Genomic DNA, 20,995 nt, shown 5'->3' on the forward strand with positions numbered 1-20,995 from the left:
TACTAGTTCTATAATACCGTCATAATTCTCCTAGTTCGATGACTCGACACGGGGGGGGGGGGGCAAGTAGCGCTGCTGTCTACAATGAGCTCTAATCCCTTGGGATGACGCAGACTACCAGTCAGGTCACTTCCAACTCTCTCTCAATATTTCATGTTAGATCGTATGGACTTTCAATATTAACAGTCCTACTGTTACGTGGTTTTCTCCTGGAACGAGAAAGAAAAAGTACATAAACGGAAATGACTATGCACAGTGGCGGTATCCATTTAAACGCACAATTACAGTACACTCAATTTAGTATAACTCGCAGTAATAATATATATATGTGAAGAAAGTGTAATATTACACACACTCAAGTCAATCTACAGTAATCACACAGATTTACTCTAATTGCCTTACTTATGCTTCCTCGTCCTGTGTAACTCTCCTGTTGCGGGCTAGTGAGAACAAAAGGGTGTAAGGCTGAATTGAATCAGCACAAGGACAAGTGCTCACGTTGATAACCGGATTACATTCAAACAATCTTTCTCACACTCTGTAAAACTCTGCCACTGATTGAAGATCAAGCACACGGACCGCACGTGCTAGATTCCTTGAACCAGGAACACGTGTGTGGTGGAGTAGCGTAGTTCACAGAAGGCTGTGGGAGGCTGGCGCATGGTGGTAGCCTCTGAGTTGTAAAGGTGAGATTCCTTTGCCCCAAGGTGGTGGGGGAGGAAAGTGTGCGTAGCATCACGACTATGGTATAGAGAGTAGGCGAGCACCCACCACTGGTGGGGTAGTGGTATAACAAGATGGACACCACGTGTTAAGCCCACGGGGTAAGTAAAAAATGAGTGGCTGGAAAATAAGTCACAACATTTCGTTAAATTACGTTATTCACTCGGATTTTGACTAGTTCACAGGGAATTTTATATCTTTAATTCCAACCAACAGTTTAGTGAGCGATATGTTGATGGATCGCTAAGATTAAAACGATGTTCACAGATTTGTAACTACAGTCCAGTTGTTCTGCAGGTGAACACGTGTGGAGTTACTCTTCACTGTATCTTTTATCTTGGTCAATATTCATTTGAGCGTCGTTGCGGTAACCGATTTTGACCACGGAATCGCGTAGCCGTGATTGACATACACTGTGATATATAGCCGTGATTGATATATAAATTACACACACACACACATATATATATATATATATATATATATATATATATATATATATATATATATATATATATATATATATATATATATATATATATATATATATATGCGAACAAGCCTGAATGGTCCCCAGGACAATATGCAACTGAAAGGCTGAAAGGACTGCGTTCACAGCACTAAATACTCTACTTGAAGCTTATTACTTTAAAAACTGAAGGTGAGTTATATATATATAACGCTGAAGGTGATATATATATATATATATATATATATATATATATATATATATATATATATATATATATATATATATAAATATATATATATAAAAATATATATAAAAATATATAAAAAGCTGAATATATTTAGCTTTATATATATAAATATATATAAAAAGCTGAAAGTGAGTTATATATATATATATATATATATATATATATATATATATATATATATATATATATATATATATATATATATATATATATATATATATATATATATATATATATATACATATGACAATGTGAGACCACGGAGGAAAATGAAACAGGAATTTCCTTAAGTACTTTCGTATATTAAATACATCTTCAGAAGGAAGATGAATTTAATATACGAAACTTCTGAAACTTCTGAATTTAATATACGAAACTTTCCTTCTGAAGATGTATTTAATATACGAAAGTACTTAAGGAAATTCCTGTTTCATTTTCCTCCGTGGTCTCACATTGTCATATATATATATATATATATATATATATATATATATATATATATATATATATATATATATATATATATATGTATATATATATATATATATATATATATATATATATATATATATATATATATATATATATATATATATATATATATATATATATATGTATACACTCGCATTCAGACGGGATTTTCTGTAACTGGCAAAAATTAAGGGAACACGTCCTCAAAGATCAAAAGCCGCTCACAGAATTATTGCCCAGGGCGGGAAACCTCCTAGCGGCCCCCCTCGACACTTCTTCATTGTTCTTCGAGGTTACCAATCAGACAACAGCATCTTGGAGGCCCAGTAGTGCCGCTTCCAGTGAAATCTTGACCCTCAGTCACATAACTCCTGTGACGTCACATCATACATGGGAATGTTTACACAGGCGAAGGAAACCGTTAGGGATTCTGGCCCAAAGTCCCTCTCGTTCCTTGCTGTCTCTAAGCAACTTCAGCTTAAACTTATGCTAATGCTGTAATTCCTTTCACAACAAGCCATCGCACCTTTACTGACCAGCTGAGGGCGTCTGTTCTCGATAGACTCCTAACCATAAATATCTAGCTCCCATATTAAGAAAACTAGAATGCGTGTACCCTTGAGCATCCTTGTGCACCCGCTGAAAGCAAAATGGCGTGGTGCTTTCTTCAATCAAAAATGTGTAAGCTAGCTGTAATTTTCCATTCCCTCACATACCCTCCTGTGCAGGACATGTGCTGAAGATGGAACCTGACGCAACTCCAGATTCAGCACGCCCACATTATCATCAACATTTTGTTGCTGTGCTGATTGTAGTGTGAGAGTTCCCGCTGTTGTCAAATTTCTCTGCTAATGAACCTTCCTTTTGCTGAAATCAGTTTCCTATATTATCGGATTGTCTTGAACGAGTTTGTGCACTATAGAGACTGGGATATCATCATGGTTTATCTCCTGCAAAATTCTCTCAGCAAGTTTGATTGATCGTTTTGGTCTATGCAGTCGGCATAAGTCGGCAAAATATTTATAATTTTTCTGTTGAGTTTTCGAGTGAGTGGATGATATGAATGCCACCAGATCAACAACTCGTTTACAAGATCTGAGATCTCTCACCTTGGTGCAACAAAATTCATCAGCAATCTTGCCAGATTTATGACAGGCACCGATGGGCAAAATCTTTGTGCTTGATGCCTCTCTCTGCATATAGCTCAACAATGACCTAGTATCTAACCCTGTATTGTCCCGGCAGGTCGAGGGTGGCGGCGGCAGGAGGCAGGACCATGACGCAGACGGAGGCTCTGCAGAAGAGCAATCTGGTGATACTCGCCGTGCCCTTTCAGCACGTCAGCACTCTCCCCTTCACCGAACTCAGCGGCAAAATCCTCGTCGACGTCAGTAACAGGTACTTACTTATATAATAACAGCAAATGAATGAAAATGTATTCACCTGCTTGTGCTTACAGGGCCGAGCATAAGTCGCTGCAATGGCTCCCTAACCCAATGGTACCCAACCACTTGGGCTGGACGGTAGAAGGACAGTCTCGCTATGCAGGTCGGTGTTCAATCCCCGACCGTCCAAGTGGCTGGGTACCATTCCTTTCCCACCTCTTTCCTATCTCTAATCCTTATCTCGATCCCTTCCAAGTGCTATTTACTCGTATTGGCTTAGCGCTTTCTCCCGATAGTTCCCTTCCCTAACCTCTTGTTTTATTAACATTCCTTCACTTATAACTATACATGTAATTAGCTTAACTACCTGCACTTTTAGTTCATCCCACTTGCTCTAACACTCAAGAAGTGCTTCCTAATATCAACTTGGCTCATCCCACTTGATATTTTCCACATACTTTCTTTATGTCCGTTTTTTTATTACTTTTATCCATTGGTAAAATTTTCCGCTAAAGATTGGAAACACGAGGTAGGAGGAATACACCCCGGGTCGTGGGGACACTGTGGATCGTGGGGACACCCCAGGTAGTGGGGACACCACGAGTCGTGGGGGACACCCCAGGTCGTGGGAACACCCCCCGAGTCGCGGGAACACCCAGGTCGTAGGGACACCACGAGTCATGGGGACGCCCCGGGTCGTAGGGACGCCCCGGGTCGTAGGGACGCCCCGGGTCGTAGGGACGCCCCGGGTCGTGGAGACTCTCCAAGTCGTGCGGACGTCCCCGAGTCGTGGGGACGCCCTGAGTCGTGCGGACGGCCCGGGCCATTTGGACGCCCCGTTTCCCAGGGACTCTCCGAGTCGTGCGGACGCCCCGGGTCGTGGGGACATCCGGCGGTCACTTCTAGATTGATGCTGAGGAATGTGTTCACAGTGAGGTCCCAGCACTTCGTTTTCGATCTTGCTAGACACAGAGACACAGAATCAGCTGGAAGCTACACAGTACTGCCACACACACATATAGACCGAAGACACACTCGAGACAAGGTATCAACGAGAAGCTGCACAAGGTATCAACGAGAAGCTGCCACACACACATATGGACCTGTGACACACTAGACACAGTAACAACGAGAAGCTGCACAGTACTGCCAAACACACATATAGACCGGTGCCACATTAGAGATAATATCAACGAGAAGCTGCATAGTAATGCCACACACGTAAACACCGGTGACACTAGACACAGTATCAACGAGAAGCTGCACAGTAAAGCAATACACACTTATAGACCGGCAATACTTTAGAGACACAATCAACGAGAAGCTGCACAGTACTGATGCACACACTTATAGACAGGTGACACACTAGAGATAGAATTAACGAGAAGCTGTACAGTACTGCCACACACACATAGAGAGCTGGGCACACTTTGCAAAGTTTTATGTCCCGGGGGTCATGGAGGCAGCGGCAGGAGTGCAGCCCAGTGAATCAAGGATAACGGGAGGTCAACATTTTTCCTGTAAATTCCGCCAAGAGTTTTGGTAGAGTAGTTTCACGTGAAATCAGACTTCTAGGATGGGTCACATATGACCTCTATGTCCCAGGAGAGGTCACAGGTGACCATGATGCCAAAGAGAAGTCACATGTGACCGTGATGCGCAGGAGAGGTTACATGTGACCTTCATGCCTAGGAGAGGTCACATGTGACCTCAGTTTCCAGAAGAGATCACCTGTGATAGTTATGCTTAAGATAAAAAATGATAGGTTCATGTTTCTTTGCTGTGGAGAAAATATAATTTCAATAGTTTCTCTCTGGCAATCTTCTCATGTTTATATAGTCATTCTTGGCCCTTTTGCATCTATTCCAGTTTACGTCTGTCCTTTGCCTTTTGTACTTCCTCTACTCCCTCCTGCTTTTTTTATTTGGCTCCTAGGAGTGCTTAATGAACCACGGGTTATTATTTCTCTTAATTGTTTCCCTTAATCGTGGTAAGAATCTCTCTTCTGCCTTTTTGCACCTCAGTTTTATTTCGTCTGTCATTTCCAGAACCGTCATCCCTCTGAGTTCCTCCTTCAATTGCACACTTCATAGATATTCTCTTACTTTAATGTAATCTTCTTTAAAACTCTTCTCTCAGTTCCCTGAACCCCCCCCCCCCCCCCCTTGTCTTATTAGCTCTGTTTTGAGTTCGATCATGTAGTCGAATATCAGGAAACAATGGTCACTTGTTCACAGTGGAATTACATGTTGCCAATGTCTTCCTCATTCTTGGTGAAGATCAAGTCCAATAGCCTTAGTGTATCTCCTCCCCTTTCTCTTGTGTCCTCCTTCCCATGTCTCTGGGGAATTTCTGGTATCTCAGTTAGTCTCTGATTTAGGTCCCTGATGACTAGCAGTTTAGGTCTCATTCTGTGTGCCTCTGTTAATGCTCTTTGCAATGCATCCATGCATCCTCTGTTGTTGTCATCATATTCCTGCCTGAGTCTCCTGTTATTTGGCGTGGGTTTGTAAATTGCCAGAACCACAATTCTTTTTCCATCTGGGTCGCGGGGATGCCCCGGGTCGTGGGGACATCTGGCTGTCACTTCCAGAGTATGTCTGAGGAATAGGTACACTGTAAGGTCCTATCGCTTCGTTATCGACCTTGCTAGACACAGTATCAGCTAGAAGCTTCACAATAATGCCACACACACACACACACACACACACACACACACACACACACACACACTTATAGACAGTTGACACACTTGACACAGTATCAACGAGAAGCTGAAATTTACCGCCACACACACTTATAGAGTGGAGACTCATTTATAGACCGTTGACACACTAGAGACACTGTCAACGAGAAGTAGCACAGTACTGCTGCACACACTTATTGACCGGACACACTAAAGACACAGTACCAACGAGAAGCTGCACAGTACTGCCACACACATATATATAGACCGGTGACACACTCGCGATAGTATCAACGAGAAGCTGCACAGTACGTATAATACGTACGAGAAGCTGTATAGTACGTACGTATCTATATTCACATATAGACCGGTGACACACTAGACACAGAATCAACGAGGAGCTGCACATCCACACACACACATATAGACCAGTGACACACAAGAGATGGTATCAACGAGAAGCTGAACAGTACAGCCAAACACACACACACACACACATATATACACCGATGACACAATAGACACATTATCAACGAGAAGCTGCACAGCACTGCCACACACACATGCGGAGCGGTGCACACTAAGGTTTAAGTCCCGGGTCATGGAGACAGCGGCAGGAGAGCAGTAAAGTGACTCAAGGGTTCACGCGAGGTCAACATTTTTCCTGTAAATTCCGCCAATAGTTTTGGTAGAGAAGTTTCACCTGAAATCTGACTTCCAGGATGGGTCACATATGACCTCTACGTCCAAGAGAGTTTTCTATTATTATTATTATTATTTTCTACCACAGACGTGGCCACACATTTACAATGCTAAGCAGCATATGTACATTTTCTTCTGTCTTCCATGGACAAGGTTAGAGATGTGTTAAACATATAGTTCAAGGGTTTATTGAACAATCAACCACAGAAGGTGATTCGATGTTTTTAAAATGCTAAGCTAACCTACATACGTAAATACATAGATACACATATTTACGTATGCCCTATCTTGAGGTTATCTTGAGATGATTTCGGGGCTTTTAATGTCCCTGTGGCCCGGTTCTCGACCAGGCCTCCACCCCTAGGAAGCAGCCCGTGACAGCTGTCTAACACCCAGGTACCTAATTTACTGCTAGGTAACAGGGGTATATGGTGAAAGAAACTCTGCCTATTGTTTCTCGCCGGCGCCCGGGATCAAACCCGGGACCACAGGATCACAAGTCCAGTGTGCTGTCCGCTCGGCCGACCGGCTCCGACATACATTATGTCCACCCTACATAAAGTGTTCGATGTGTCTTTTACATAGTCTCATTAATGTGTATTTACAAGGGTGAATGTAATTCTCATCAGTTTCCATATATACATTATACACATACACACACACACATATACGTACATATACATACATATATATACACACACATGCATTCACATACATTTGTCTCTTTTACTCTGACAAGGTGAGATAGCTGATAGAGAAACTAGTGTGCAATTAAGCACTTAATCACTGAAGGTGATGAAGGTGCTTTTACAAGCTCAGGTTATATAGTTACATCACATACATACATTGTATAATTGATACATTACATGGTCAATCTTGGGTACAAGTCCAATATATCATCAAGTGTTCCAGTACTCATATAGTAATTAAAGAGTTCAGCATACCTTAGCCCAGGAGGGCGAAAGTCAGTCAGTATGGGACATTCTACAATATAATGTTCAAGAGAGTGCATGTTTTCTCTTTCACAAAGTTGACACATTGTGTACTCGTCATTTGGGTTTTGAGAAAGCTGCCAGATACGTTTATATCCCAGGCGTATTCTGGCCATTTTAACATCACATTGTCGGGTTTTTGTTCTATTAGTCCTATATGTGAATGTCTCCTCACGATATCTATCATAATATTTAATGCTACAACTTTCAGGTCTTTGTGAATTTGTTAGGTCGGTAAGATCTTCATTAGATATTTGTTTAAGTATTCTATTTGTCAATGCTAATGAAACACTAATATAAATTTCTACCACTAATTTTCTTCAGGCTGTCTTTGCAAGCATATCAACAGTGTCATGCCTTGAGATGCCAACATGTGATGGTATCCATAGGAATTTAATTTCAAATCTGATTTCTTTAGCAGTTAAAACATTCATTCGAATATCACTGACTATTTTCTGGGTGTCACTACTATGTGCGTTCAATGCCAGGAGTGCACTCTGCGAGTCACAGTATATAAGTCCACTGCCTTTGTCTTTTAAAAATTCAGTGGCAAGGTATATGCCTGCAAGTTCGGTCTGAGTTGTATTTGCCCAGTCATTGACGCGCTTCATTGCTGTATGTACGAGAGAAGATTGTTCAAATATGTTACATGCACATCCGGTACATCGTCCACCTTCTTCTACAGAGCCGTCGGTATAGCACTGATACACATCGTTACCCATACTCTGAGTACTTTCAGTGATGCTTTTCAGTGTTAACTGCTTTAATAATGTAGAGTGCACACTATCTTTCTTGGGCGCATTTACAAAATCAACTGATAGATCCCAGTTATCCCATGGAGTAATTGGTTGATTAATCATTAATTGAGTTTTGTACATATTTACTATTTTGATGGAGTTGGCTACCTTGTAGAACCAATATACATAATCAGATTTCGTTCTTCTTCTATAGATCTCAGGTGAGTGCAGCAAATTAGACACTTTAGCTTGAAACTTCATGTGTTGTCTAGATCTACTTAATGCCTTCCCGCCGAAAACTGTGCCAATACACAACATTCCCTCACTTATAGTAGATAATTTTAACTCTGCTCTCATATTAACTATTCTCGTGAACTTTGAAGCCCCAAGGATGAGACGCATAGCTTCATTTTGCAAGGTTTCAAGAGATTTCAGCTCTTTGTCTGTATACAGTGTGAGATGTAGAGCATTGTAGAGCATCACAGAGCGTATAAATGATACATAAAACATTCTAGCAAGTCTCACGTTAATTCCATGATTGACACCAACAAGGACTCGCAAGGGCTTTAATCTCTCCCAAAGTCTCCTCTTGAGAGAAGAAAGGTACCCAGGGTCGTTAATGGGGACACCAAGGTATCTGTAAGACTCGCAATTCTCAAGTGCTCGCCCATCTATATGATAATTGGCTGGAGGAATACCACAGCCAATGAGGGCACGTGTTTTCTGTACAGAGATAAGGAGGCCACATTCCTCAGCTCTAGTAGCAAAAGCATCGAGCAGAACTTGCATTCTAGGCTCAGAGACAGCCTTTAAACATATATCATCAGCATAACAAATGACAGTGTCTTCATTATTAGTTGGAAGATCTTTAATAAGTTTATGCATCAGAACGTTGAACAACAAGGGGCTGAGGACCCCTCCTTGTGGAGTTCCCAGTTCAAAGTGTTTGCTCTCTGTGCTTTTAACACCATTAAACAAAATATATGCTGTTCGATTAGACAAATAGCCCTTTATCCATTTCAGTAATTTTCCTTGTATTCCCAGCTTGGCAAATTGTTCAAGTATGATTTCTCTGTTTGCTGTATCAAAAGCTGCTGCTAGGTCGATGAAAACTGTTTGAGGGGAAGCTTCAATATGTGCGAAGTACTCAGCAAAACAGTGTTGTGTACTGAGCCCAGGCATAAATCCAAACAGTTGGGGTGACAGGTGCCCGTGTATACGATACATGAGCCGGTTAAGAACAATGCGTTCAAGCAAGCCCAGAAGAGGTCACATGTGACTGTGATGCCCAGGAGAGGTAACCTGTGACCTCCAGTCCCAGGAGAGGTAACCTGTGACCTCCAGTCCCAGGAGAGGTAACCTGTGACCTCCAGTCCCAGGAGAGGTAACCTGTGACCTCCAGTCCCAGGAGAGGTAACCTGTGACCTCCAGTCCCAGGAGAGGTAACCTGTGACCTCCAGTCCCAGGAGAGGTAACCTGTGACCTCCAGTCCCAGGAGAGGTAACCTGTGACCTCCAGTCCCAGGAGAGGTAACCTGTGACCTCCAGTCCCAGGAGAGGTAACCTGTGACCTCCAGTCCCAGGAGAGGTAACCTGTGACCTCCAGTCCCAGGAGAGGTAACCTGTGACCTCCAGTCCCAGGAGAGGTAACCTGTGACCTCCAGTCCCAGGAGAGGTAACCTGTGAGAGTTATGTCTCGGATAAAAATGAGAGGTTCATGTATCTTTGCTTTGGAGACAATATAATTTTCATAGTTTCTTTCTGGCAATCTTCTCATGTTTATGCAGTCATTCTTGGCCCTTTTGCATCTATTCCAGTTTACGTCTGTCCTTTGCCTTCTGTACTTCCTCTACTCCCTCCTGCTTTTTTTATTTTGCCTCCTAGGAGTGCGTAATGAACCACGGGTTATTATTTCTCTTAATTGTTTCCCTTAATCGTGGTAAGAATCTCTCTTCTGCCTTTTTGCACCTCAGGTTTACTTGGTCTATCATTTCCAAGACCGTTATTCCTTCTGAGTTCCTTCTCTCATTATATACTTCCAAGATACTCTCTTATGTATTGTCCTTTTTATAGTCTACTCTCAGTTCCCCTGACCCCTTGTCTTATGGGTACTATTTTGAGATCGATTATGTAGTCGAATACCAGGACACAATAGCCACTTGACTCAGAGTTGTATTTCAAGTTGTCAATGTCTTCCTCATTCTGGGTGAAGATCAAGTCCAATAGCCTTAGTGTATCTCCTCCCTTTCTCTTGTGTTGCCCTTCACATGCCTTTGGAGGATTTCTGGTATCCAAGTTAGTCTCTCCACGATTTAGGTCCCCGATGACTAGACGTTTAGGTATCATTCTGTGTGCCACTGTTGCTGCTCTCTGCCTCATCCATGCATGATTTGTTGTTGTTATCATATGCCTGCCTGAGTCTTCGGTTGTTCGGCAGTGTGGTTGAAACTTGCCAGAACCACAATTCGTATTCAATCTGGGTCGAAGGGACACTCCGGGTCGCGAGGGACACCCCGAGACGTGGGGACACCCCGGGTCTTGGGAACGCCACTGATCATGGGGATGCCCTACGTTGTGGGGACGTCCCGGGTCGTGGGGACACCCTGGGTCGTGAACACCCCGGGTCGTGGGGACACCCTGGGTCGTGGGGACACCACGGGTCGTGGGAACACCCCGGGTCGTGGGGACACCCTGGGTAGTGGGGACACCCCGGGTCGTGGGGACACCCTGGGTAGTGGGGACACCCCGGGTCGTGGGGGACATCCCGGGTCTTGGGAACGCTACTGGTCGTTGGGACGCCCCAAGTTGTGGGGACGCCCCGGGTCGTGGGGACAACTAGCGGTCACTTCCAGAGTGAGGCTGAGGAATCGGTACACAGTGAGGTCCCAGCGCTTCGTTCACGTCCTTGCTAGACACAGTATCAGCTGGACTGCACAGTACTGTCAACACACCCTATAGAACGGTAACACACACTAGATACAGAGCATTAACGAGAATCTGCATAGTAATGTTACACCTACAAATAGACCGGTGACACTAGAAATAGTATCAACAAGAAGCTGCACAATACTGCCACACACACTTATAGACTGGTGACACACTAGACACTGTATCAACGAGAAGCTGCACAGTACTGCCACAAATATATAGGCCATGACACACTGTACACAGTATCAACGAGAAGCTGCACAATACTGCCATACACTTATAGGCTGGTGACACACTAGACACTGAATCATCGAGAAGCTGCACAGTACTGCCAAACACATATATAGGCCGGTGATACACTACAGATAGTATCAACGAAGCATCACACAACTAACACACACTTACAGATCGGTGACACACTAGACACATTATCAATGAGAAGCGGCACAGTACTAAGTACTACCACACACACACATAGAGATCGGTGACACACTAGACACATTATCAAGGAGTATCAACGAGAACCGGCACAGTACTAAAACACATTTTTAGACCGGAAACACTAGAGACACAGTATCAACGAGAATATGCACAGTACTGCCAGACACACATATAGACCAGAAACACTAGACACAAAGCAACGAGATGCTGCACAGTACTGCAACCCTCACTTACAGACCGGTGACACACTAGACACAGTATTTGCGTGAAACTGCACAGCTGTGCCACCAACACTTATAGACCGGAGACACGAGAGACACAGTATCAATGAGAAGTTGCACAGTACTGCCACACACACACACATATATAGACCGGAGACACTATATACACAGTATCAACAAGAAGGTGCACAGTTCTGCCACCCATATTATATAACCGATAGCACACTAGACATAGTATCAATGAGAAGCTGCACAATACTCCAACACACACTTATAAACCGGAGATACACTAGACACAGTATTAACGAGAAGCTGCACAGTGCTGCCACACACACAGATAGACCAGAGACATCAGAGAGACACAGTAGCAAAGAGAAGTTACAAAGTTCTCCCGAAACACATTTATAGTCCGGTGACACACTAGATACACAGTATCAATGAGAAGCTGAACAGTACTGGCACACACACTTCTAGACCAGAGTCACTAGAGACACAGTATCAACGAAAAGCTGCACAGTTCTGTCAAACGCACACTTATAAACCAGTGACACACTAGAGATAGTATCAACGAGAAGCTGCACAGCTCATGAACACGAGGATTTCTAGTATTCCAGTCAGTCTCTCCTTGATTTAGGTCCCCAATGTCTAGAAGTTTTGTTCTCATTCTGTGTGCTACTGTTGCTGCTCTCTGTCACATCCATGCAGCCTTTGTTGTTGTCATCATATTCCTGCCTGAGTCTTCTGTTAATTAGCGGGAGGTTGTAAATTACCAGAACCACAATTTTTGTTGCATTTGGGTCGTGGGGACACTCTGGATACCCCGCATCATGAAGACACCTAGGGTCGCAGGAACGTCCCGGGTCGTGGGGACGCCCCGGGTCGTAGGGGACGCCCCGGGTCGTGAGGATACCCTCCGTCGTGGGGACACCCTTGGGCATGGGGGACGCCCCGGGTTGTGGGGACATCCGGCGGTCACTTCCAGAGTGAGGCTGAGTAATGGGTTATCTTGAGGTTATCTTGAGATGATTTCGGGGCTTTAGTGTCCCCGCGGCCCGGTCCTCGACCAGGCCTCCACCCCCAGGAAGCAGCCCGTGACAGCTGACTAACTCCCAGGTACCTATTTACTGCTAGGTAACAGGGGCATTCAGGGTGAAAGAAACTTTGCCCATTTGTTTCTGCCTCGTGCGGGTATCGAACCCGCGCCACAGAATTACGAATCCTGCGCGCTATCCACCAGGCTACGAGGCCTCCCTAAACACACACACAGTGTGTGCACAGTGTACACAGTGCAGGGTACACAGTGAGGTCTCAGCGCTTCGTTCTCGACCTTGCTAGACGCAGTATCAACGTGAAGCTTCACAGTACTGCCACACCTTTTCACCTAGTTGTACTCACCATATTGCAATTCCTGGGGTTGAGCTTCGGTTCTTTGGCGACGCCTTCAACCATCAATCAACAAGCGTACAGGTTCTTGAGGCTATTGGGCTCTATCATATCTACACCTAAAACGGTGTATGGAGTTTGCTTCCACCACATCACGTCCTAATGCATTCCATGTGTGTGTGTGTGTTTGTATGTGTACTCACCTAGTTGTGTTTGCGGGGGTTGAGCTCTGGCTCTTTGGTCCCGCCTCTCAACCGTCAATCAACAGGTGTACAAATTCCTGAGCCTATCGGGCTCTATCATATCTACACTTGAAACTGTGTATGGAGTCAGCCTCCACCACATCACTTCCTAATGCATTCCATTTGTCCACCACTCTGACACTAAAAAAGTTCTTTCTAATATCTCTGTGGCTCATTTGGGCACTCAGTTTCCCCCTGTGTCCCCTTGTGCGTGTTCCCCTTGTGTTAAATAGACTGTCTTTATCTACCCTATCAATCCTCTTCAGAATCTTGAATGTGGTGATCATGTCCCCCCTAACTCTTCTGTCTTCCAGCGAAGTGAGGTTTAATTCCCGTAGTCTCTCCTCGTAGCTCATACCTCTCAGCTCGGGTACTAGTCTGGTGGCAAACCTTTGAACCTTTTCCAGTTTAGTCTTATCCTTGACTAGATATGGACTCCATGCTGGGGCTGCATACTCCAGGATTGGCCTGACATATGTGGTATACAAAGTTCTGAATGATTCTTTACACAAGTTTCTGAATGCCGTTCGTATGTTGGCCAGCCTGGCATATGCCGCTGATGTTATCCGCTTGATATGTGCTGCAGGAGACAGGTCTGGCGTGATATCAACCCCCAAGTCTTTTTCCTTCTCTGACTCCTGAAGAATTTCCTCTCCCAGATGATACCTTGTATCTGGCCTCCTGCTCCCTACACCTATCTTCATTACATTACATTTGGTTGGGTTAAACTCTAACAACCATTTGTTCGACCATTCCTTCAGCTTGTCTAGGTCTTCTTGAAGCCTCAAACAGTCCTCTTCAGTTTTAATCCTTCTCATAATTTTAGCATCGTCCGCAAACATTGAGAGAAATGAATCATTACCCTCTGGGAGATCATTTACATATATCAGAAACAGGGATAGGACCGAGTATAGAGCCCTGTGGGACTCCACTGGTGACTTCACGCCAATCGGAGGTCTCACCCCTCACCGTAACTCTCTGCTTCCTATTGCTTAGATACTCCCTTATCCACTGGAGCACCTTACCAGGTACACCTGCCTGTCTCTCCAGCTTATGTACCAGCCTCTTATGCGGTACTGTGTCAAAGGCTTTCCGACAATCCAAGAAAATGCAGTCCGCCCAGCCCTCTCTTTCTTGCCTAATCTTTGTCACCTGATCGTAGAATTCTATCAAGCCTGTAAGGCAAGATTTACCCTCCCTGAACCCATGTTGGCGATTTGTCACGAAGTCCTTCTCTCCAGATGTGTTACCAGGTTTTTTCTCACGATCTTCTCCATCACCTTGCATGGTATACAAGTCAAGGACACTGGCCTGTAGTTCATTGCCTCTTGCCTGTCACCCTTTTTGTATATTGGGACCACATTCGCCGTCTTCCATATTTCTGGTAGGTCTCCCGTCTCCAGTGACTTACTATACACTATGGAGAGTGGCAAGCAAAGTGCCTCTGCACACTCTTTCAGTACCCATGGTGAGATCCCATCTGGACCAACAGCCTTTCTAACATCCAGATCTACAGGTGTCTCTTGACCTCCTCTCTCGTAATTTCGAATTCTTCCAAGGCCGCCTGGTTTACCTCCCTTTCTCCTAGCACAGTGACCTCACCTTGTTCTATTGTGAAGACCTCCTGGAACCTCTTGTTGAGTTCTTCACACACCTCTCTGTCATTCTCTGTATACCTGTCCTCGCCTGTTCGAAGTTTCAATACCTGTTCTTTCACGGTTGTTTTCCTTCTGATGTGACTGTGGAGTAGCTTTGGTTCGGTCTTGGCTTTGTTTGTTATACCATTTTCAAAACTTTTCTCTGCTTCTCTTCTCACCCTGACGTACTCATTCCTGGTTCTCTGGTATCTCTCTCTCCTTTCTGGTGTTCTGTTATTCCGCAAGTTCCTCCACGCCCTTTTGTTCAGTTTCTTCGCTTCCATACATGCCCTATTATACCATGGATTCTTCTGCTGCTTCTCGGATTTTTCCCTTTGGGACGGGATGAACCTGTTTACTGCCTCCTGACACTTTTGGGTAACATAGTCCATCATACCCTGTACAGACTTATCTCTGAGGTCTGTGTCCCAAGGTATTTCACTTAGGAAACTTCTCATCTGTTCATAATTTCCCTTTCGGTATGCCAGCCTTTTGATTCCTAGTTCTTTTTTGGGGGAGATAAGTCCTAGCTCTACCAGGTACTCAAAGTTCAATACACTGTGGTCACTCATTCCCAAGGGCGCTTCCATCTTAACTTCTCTTATATCCCACTCATTTAGGGTAAATATCAAATCAAGCATTGCTGGTTCATCTTCTCCTCTCATTCTTGTTGGTTCTTTGATGTGCTGGCTTAGAAAGTTTCTTGTTGCCACGTCCAAGCAGCTTAGCCCTCCATGTTTCTGGTCCTCCATGCGTGTCTCTGTTATTCCAATCTATCTTCCCATGGTTGAAGTCTCCCATAATTAGTAGTCCAGATCCTTTCCTGCTAGCAACAGAAACTGCTCTTTCTATTATGTTAATGGTGGCCATGTTGTTTCTATCATATTCCTGTCTAAGTCTTCTGTCATTTGGTGGTGGATTATATATGACTACGACTATAATTTTTTCCCTCCATTTGTTATGGTACCTGCTATGTAGTCACTGAAACCTTCACAGCCCTGAATATCCATCTCCTCAAGATCCCAGCCTTTTCTTACCAGCATAGCTACACCACCCCCACCTCTTGCTTCCCTCTCTTTCCTCATAACATAATAGTCCTGTGGGAACACTGCGTTTGTTATCGTTTTCGTGATCTTTGTTTCTGTGAGGGCTATTATGTCTGGGTTTTCCTCTAGTACCCGTTCTCCAAGCTCATTTGCTTTATTTGTAATTCCATCTATGTTAGTGTACATCGCTTTGAGGCTCACTTTCTTCTGTCCCTTCTCAAATCGCCTCCTTGGTAAGTGTACTGCTGGTGGGGGAGGCTGTTCCATGGGTGTGAGGACCTGTGAGGTGGATAACAGGGTCTCAGAGAATACTGGGATGAGGGGCGGGGGGTCCAGTGAAGGGGGAGGGACAGGGAGGGTATGGGGTGAAAGGGGAGGGAGGACGGGAAGGAAAGGGGGGGAGGGAGGACTCGGGAGGAGGGGAGGGGTAGAAGGGTGGGGATTGGGTGTGGGGGGAGGGAGATTTGGCTGAACATTTGAGTGGGGGCAGGGAGGGTTTGGGGTAGGGGGGTTTTCTATGCAGAGGAGGGAGGCGGGGTTGTCCTCCCTTCTGGTGTTACTGGGTAGCTGGTTGTGGGTTCCCCTCTCGCTTCTGGGGGTGTTGTGTTGGGAGCTGTGACTTCCTGGTTTTTCCCTCTCGCCCTGCGCCTCTTCCTTACTTCTGCCGCCACGGCTCTCTCCTCCCTTGTCATGTCTCTCTGGAGGAATACTTTTTTTTAATTTTCCCACGTTTTTCAGGGAGCTCTTCCTTGATAGGATCTTCTCCTTTGTGCTCTCGTTTGCAAACACTATCTTTATCATTCGGTCTCGGTCTTTGTTGTACCAACCTAGCCTGAAAACCTTCTCAATGCTATGCTCAGCCTCTTCCATGTCTACTGCCTTTAGTACTTCATTCACTGCTGCTTTGTCCTTGTCATTCCACTCTGTCCTATTAGAGCCTTCCTGCTTTTTAATACCCACAGCAACCACTGATCTGTTCCTTTCCAGCAGTTGGCTAGTGGGGCGTGCCGCCTCCTGTGAGGTGGCTGCTTTCATGGCCACCTCCATCACTGCAGTCATTACTTCAGAGTTATTTTTTTTAGTATTTCCGCAAATGTTGCTTTTATTGTGGCATTCTCATCCAAAAAGCTATTACCACCTTCTCCCAGGATGGTTTTCTGATTCTCAGCCTTGATACCATTCTCTTTGAGGGCTCTAATCTCCTCCTTTGCTGCTGTCAGCTCTCTTTTCAGGTTGCTTATTTTGTTCTTCATTTCCTGCATCATTTCTTGCATCTCACTCTTGATGTCCTCCAGAAACTGGGCGAACATTTCCTTCATTTCATCACCTTGGCTCTTCCATGTTCCCCTGGTACCTCTGGCTGCCATGCTTGACCCTGTTCCTATACTTGTGCTGTGAAAGGATTTGTCAGGAGGGCAGAGCGGGATGGGGGAGGGAGAGAGAGAGAGGAAGAGAGAGAGGAAGAGAGAGAGAGAAGGGAGTGATAAAGGGAGAGATAAATGGGTGGGTGGGGAGGATCCGACCCTTCCACTGAAGTGAGAAGAAAGTAGAAGGGGAGGGGGGGAGGAGATGGAGAGAGAGGCGGGAGGGAGAGCAGGAGAGAGAGGAGAGGGAGAGAGATGGAGAGGGAGAGAGCGGGTGAGGGAGAGAACGGGTGAAGGAGAGAGGGGGGGAGGTGTGTGTGTATATGTGTGTAGATGTGTGTGTGTGTGTGTGTGTGTGGGCAGAGAGGGAGGGGGAAGGAAAGAGAGGGAGAGAGAGAGAAAGAGAGAGAGAGAGAGAGAGAGAGAGAGAGAGAGAGAGAGAGAGAGAAGAGAGAGAGAGAGAGAGAGAGAGAGAGAGAAGAGAGAGAGAGAGAGAGAGAGAGAGAGAGAGAGAGAGAGAGAGAGAGAGAGAGAGAGAGAGAGAGAGAGAGAGAGAGAGAGAGAGAGAGAGAGGGAGAGCAGGAGAGAGATAGAGAGTGGGAGAGAGAGTGGGAGAGAGGGAGTGGGAGAGGGAGAGAGGGGAAGAGAGTGGGGAGAGGAAGAGTGTGTGTATGGGCAATGCGGGGGACTGGGGGTGGGGGGGGGGCGTTGATGGCGTCCAGGTCAGTTCAGGTCAGATGGGGGGGTCAAGAGGGGGGGGGATAGTAAGGTCCTGATCCCAGGTGTTAATGCCTTTTCCCCTGACTGATCGATTGTGTGTACTCACCTAGTTGTGTTTGCGGGGGTTGAGCTCTGGCTCTTTGGTCCCGCCTCTCAACCGTCAATCAACAGGTGTACAGATTCCTGAGCCTATCGGGCTCTATCATATCTACATTTGAAACTGTGTATGGAGTCAGCCTCCACCACATCACCCCCTAATGCATTCCATTTGTCAACCACTCTGACACTAAAAAAGTTCTTTCTAATATCTCTGTGGCTCATTTGGGCACTCAGTTTCCACCTGTGTCCCCTTGTGCGTGTTCCCCTTGTGTTAAATAGACTGTCTTTATCTACCCTATCAATTCCCTTCAGAATCTTGAATGTGGTGATCATGTCCCCCCTAACTCTTCTGTCTTCCAGCAAAGTGAAGTTTATTTCCCGTAGTCTCTCCTCGTAGCTCATACCTCTCAGCTCCGGTACTAGTCTGGTGGCAAATCTTTGAACCTTTTCCAGTTTAGTCTTATCCTTGACTAAATATGGACTCCATGCTGGGGCTGCATACTCCAGGATTGGCCTGACATATGTGGTATACAAAGTTCTAAATGATTCTTTACACAAGTTTCTGAATGCCGTTCGTATGTTGGCCAGCCTGGCATATGCCGCTGATGTTATCCGCTTGATATGTGCTGCAGGAGACAGGTCTGGCGAGATATCAACCCTCAAGTCTTTTTCCTTCTCTGACTCCTGAAGAATTTCCTCTCCCAGATGATACCTTGTATCTGGCCTCCTGCTCCCTACACCTATCTTCATTACATTACATTTGGTTGGGTTAAACTCTAACAACCATTTGTTCGACCATGCCTTCAGCTTGTCTAGGTCTTCTTGAAGCCTCAAACAGTCCTCTTCTGTTTTAATCCTTCTCATAAATTTAGCATCGTCCGCAAACATTGAGAGAAATGAATCGATACCCTCCGGGAGATCATTTACATATGTCAGAAACAAGATAGGACCGAGTACAGAGCCCTGTGGGACTCCACTGGTGACTTCACGCCAATCGGAGGTCTCACCCCTCACCGTAACTCTCTGCTTCCTATTGCTTAGATACTCCCTTATCCACTGGAGCACCTTACCAGCTACACCTGCCTGTCTCTCCAGCTTATGTACCAGCCTCTTATGCGGTACTGTGTCAAAGGCTTTCTGACAATCCAAGAAAATGCAGTCCGCCCAGCCCTCTCTTTCTTGCTTAATCTTTGTCACTTGATCGTAGAATTCTATTAAGCCAGTAGGCAAGATTTACCCTCCCTGAACCCATGTTGGCGATTTGTCACGATGTCCTTCTCTCCAGATGTGTTACCAGGTTTTTTCTCACGATCTTCTCCACCACCTTGCATGGTATACAAGTCAAGGACACTGGCCTGTAGTTCATTGCCTCCTGCCTGTCGCCCTTTTTGTATATTGGGGACCACATTCGCCGTCTTCCATATTTCAGGTAGGTCTCTTGTCTCCAGTGACTTACTATACACTATGGAGAGTGGCAAGCAAAGTGCCTCTGCACACTCTTTCAGTACCCATGGTGAGATCCCATCTGGACCAACAGCCTTTCTAACATCCAGATCCAGCAGGTGTCTCTTGACCTCCTCTCTCGTAATTTCGAACTCTTCCAAGGCCGCCTGGTTTACCTCCCTTTCTCCTAGCACAGTGACCTCACCTTGTTCTATTATGAAGACCTCCTGGAACCTCTTGTTGAATTCTTCACACACCTCTCTGTCATTCTCTGTATACCTGTCCTCGCCTGTTCGAAGTTTCAATACCTGTTCTTTCACTGTTGTTTTCCTTCTGATGTGACTGTGGAGTAGCTTTGGTTCGGTCTTGGCTTTGTTTGCTATATCATTTTCAAAACTTTTTTCTGCTTCTCTTCCCACCCTGACGTACTCATTCCTGGTTCTCTGGTATCTCTCTCTGCTTTCTGGTGTTCTGTTATTCCGGAAGTTCCTCCACGCCCTTTTGTTCAGTTTCTTCGCTTCCATACATGCCCTATTATACCATGGATTCTTGTGTGTGTGTGTGTGTGTGTGTGTGCGTGTGTGCGTGTGTGTGTGTGTGTCTGTTTTAGCGTGTGCACACTTGTGTGCGTGTATACATACGTGGGCGGGCGTGCGTGTATGTGTCAAGATATCCCATATGCGTTACCTCTGCCTAAATGAGCCACCCTGAGATTTTTAAATATATATGATATCCTGAACAAGAATTTGATAATATTTTACCTCAATCTGTACACCTGATTAATTGACCAGAGAGGGGGTACATACCAGTCTCCTCTTCGCTCACACAACCAGATGAGTAAGGCCGATGTATGATGACGATGGTTATCCGTCGTTGTCTCCCACTAGGTGATTCACTAAGTGCTGGTAGATTGATTAGGTCGGTTTTTCTCTGTCTACACAAAGCTCTGGAGTCAGTCACTGTATCGTTGTGTGACAGTTCACTAATTCACTGTACCACTGATCACAGTCACCACTCAACAACACAATCAGGTAGTTCCACGGCGGGGGGTCCCACC

General features: G+C 45.1%; 1 protein-coding gene across 4 annotated transcripts in view; it reads left to right on the forward strand.

The window, feature by feature from the left end:
• LOC123748174 (metalloreductase STEAP4-like) overlaps positions 1-20,995 on the forward strand; it is a 293,870-nt gene that overhangs the window by 105,702 nt on the left and 167,173 nt on the right. For all 4 annotated transcript variants that reach the window (XM_069324221.1, XM_069324217.1, XM_069324222.1 and 1 more), the window contains one exon: positions 3,159-3,311. In XM_069324221.1, the coding sequence (XP_069180322.1) occupies positions 3,159-3,311 (153 nt within the window). The remainder of the gene's footprint in view (positions 1-3,158; positions 3,312-20,995) is intronic.

Source organism: Procambarus clarkii, chromosome 2, assembly GCF_040958095.1.
Source record: "Procambarus clarkii isolate CNS0578487 chromosome 2, FALCON_Pclarkii_2.0, whole genome shotgun sequence".
NCBI lineage: Eukaryota > Metazoa > Arthropoda > Malacostraca > Decapoda > Cambaridae > Procambarus > Procambarus clarkii.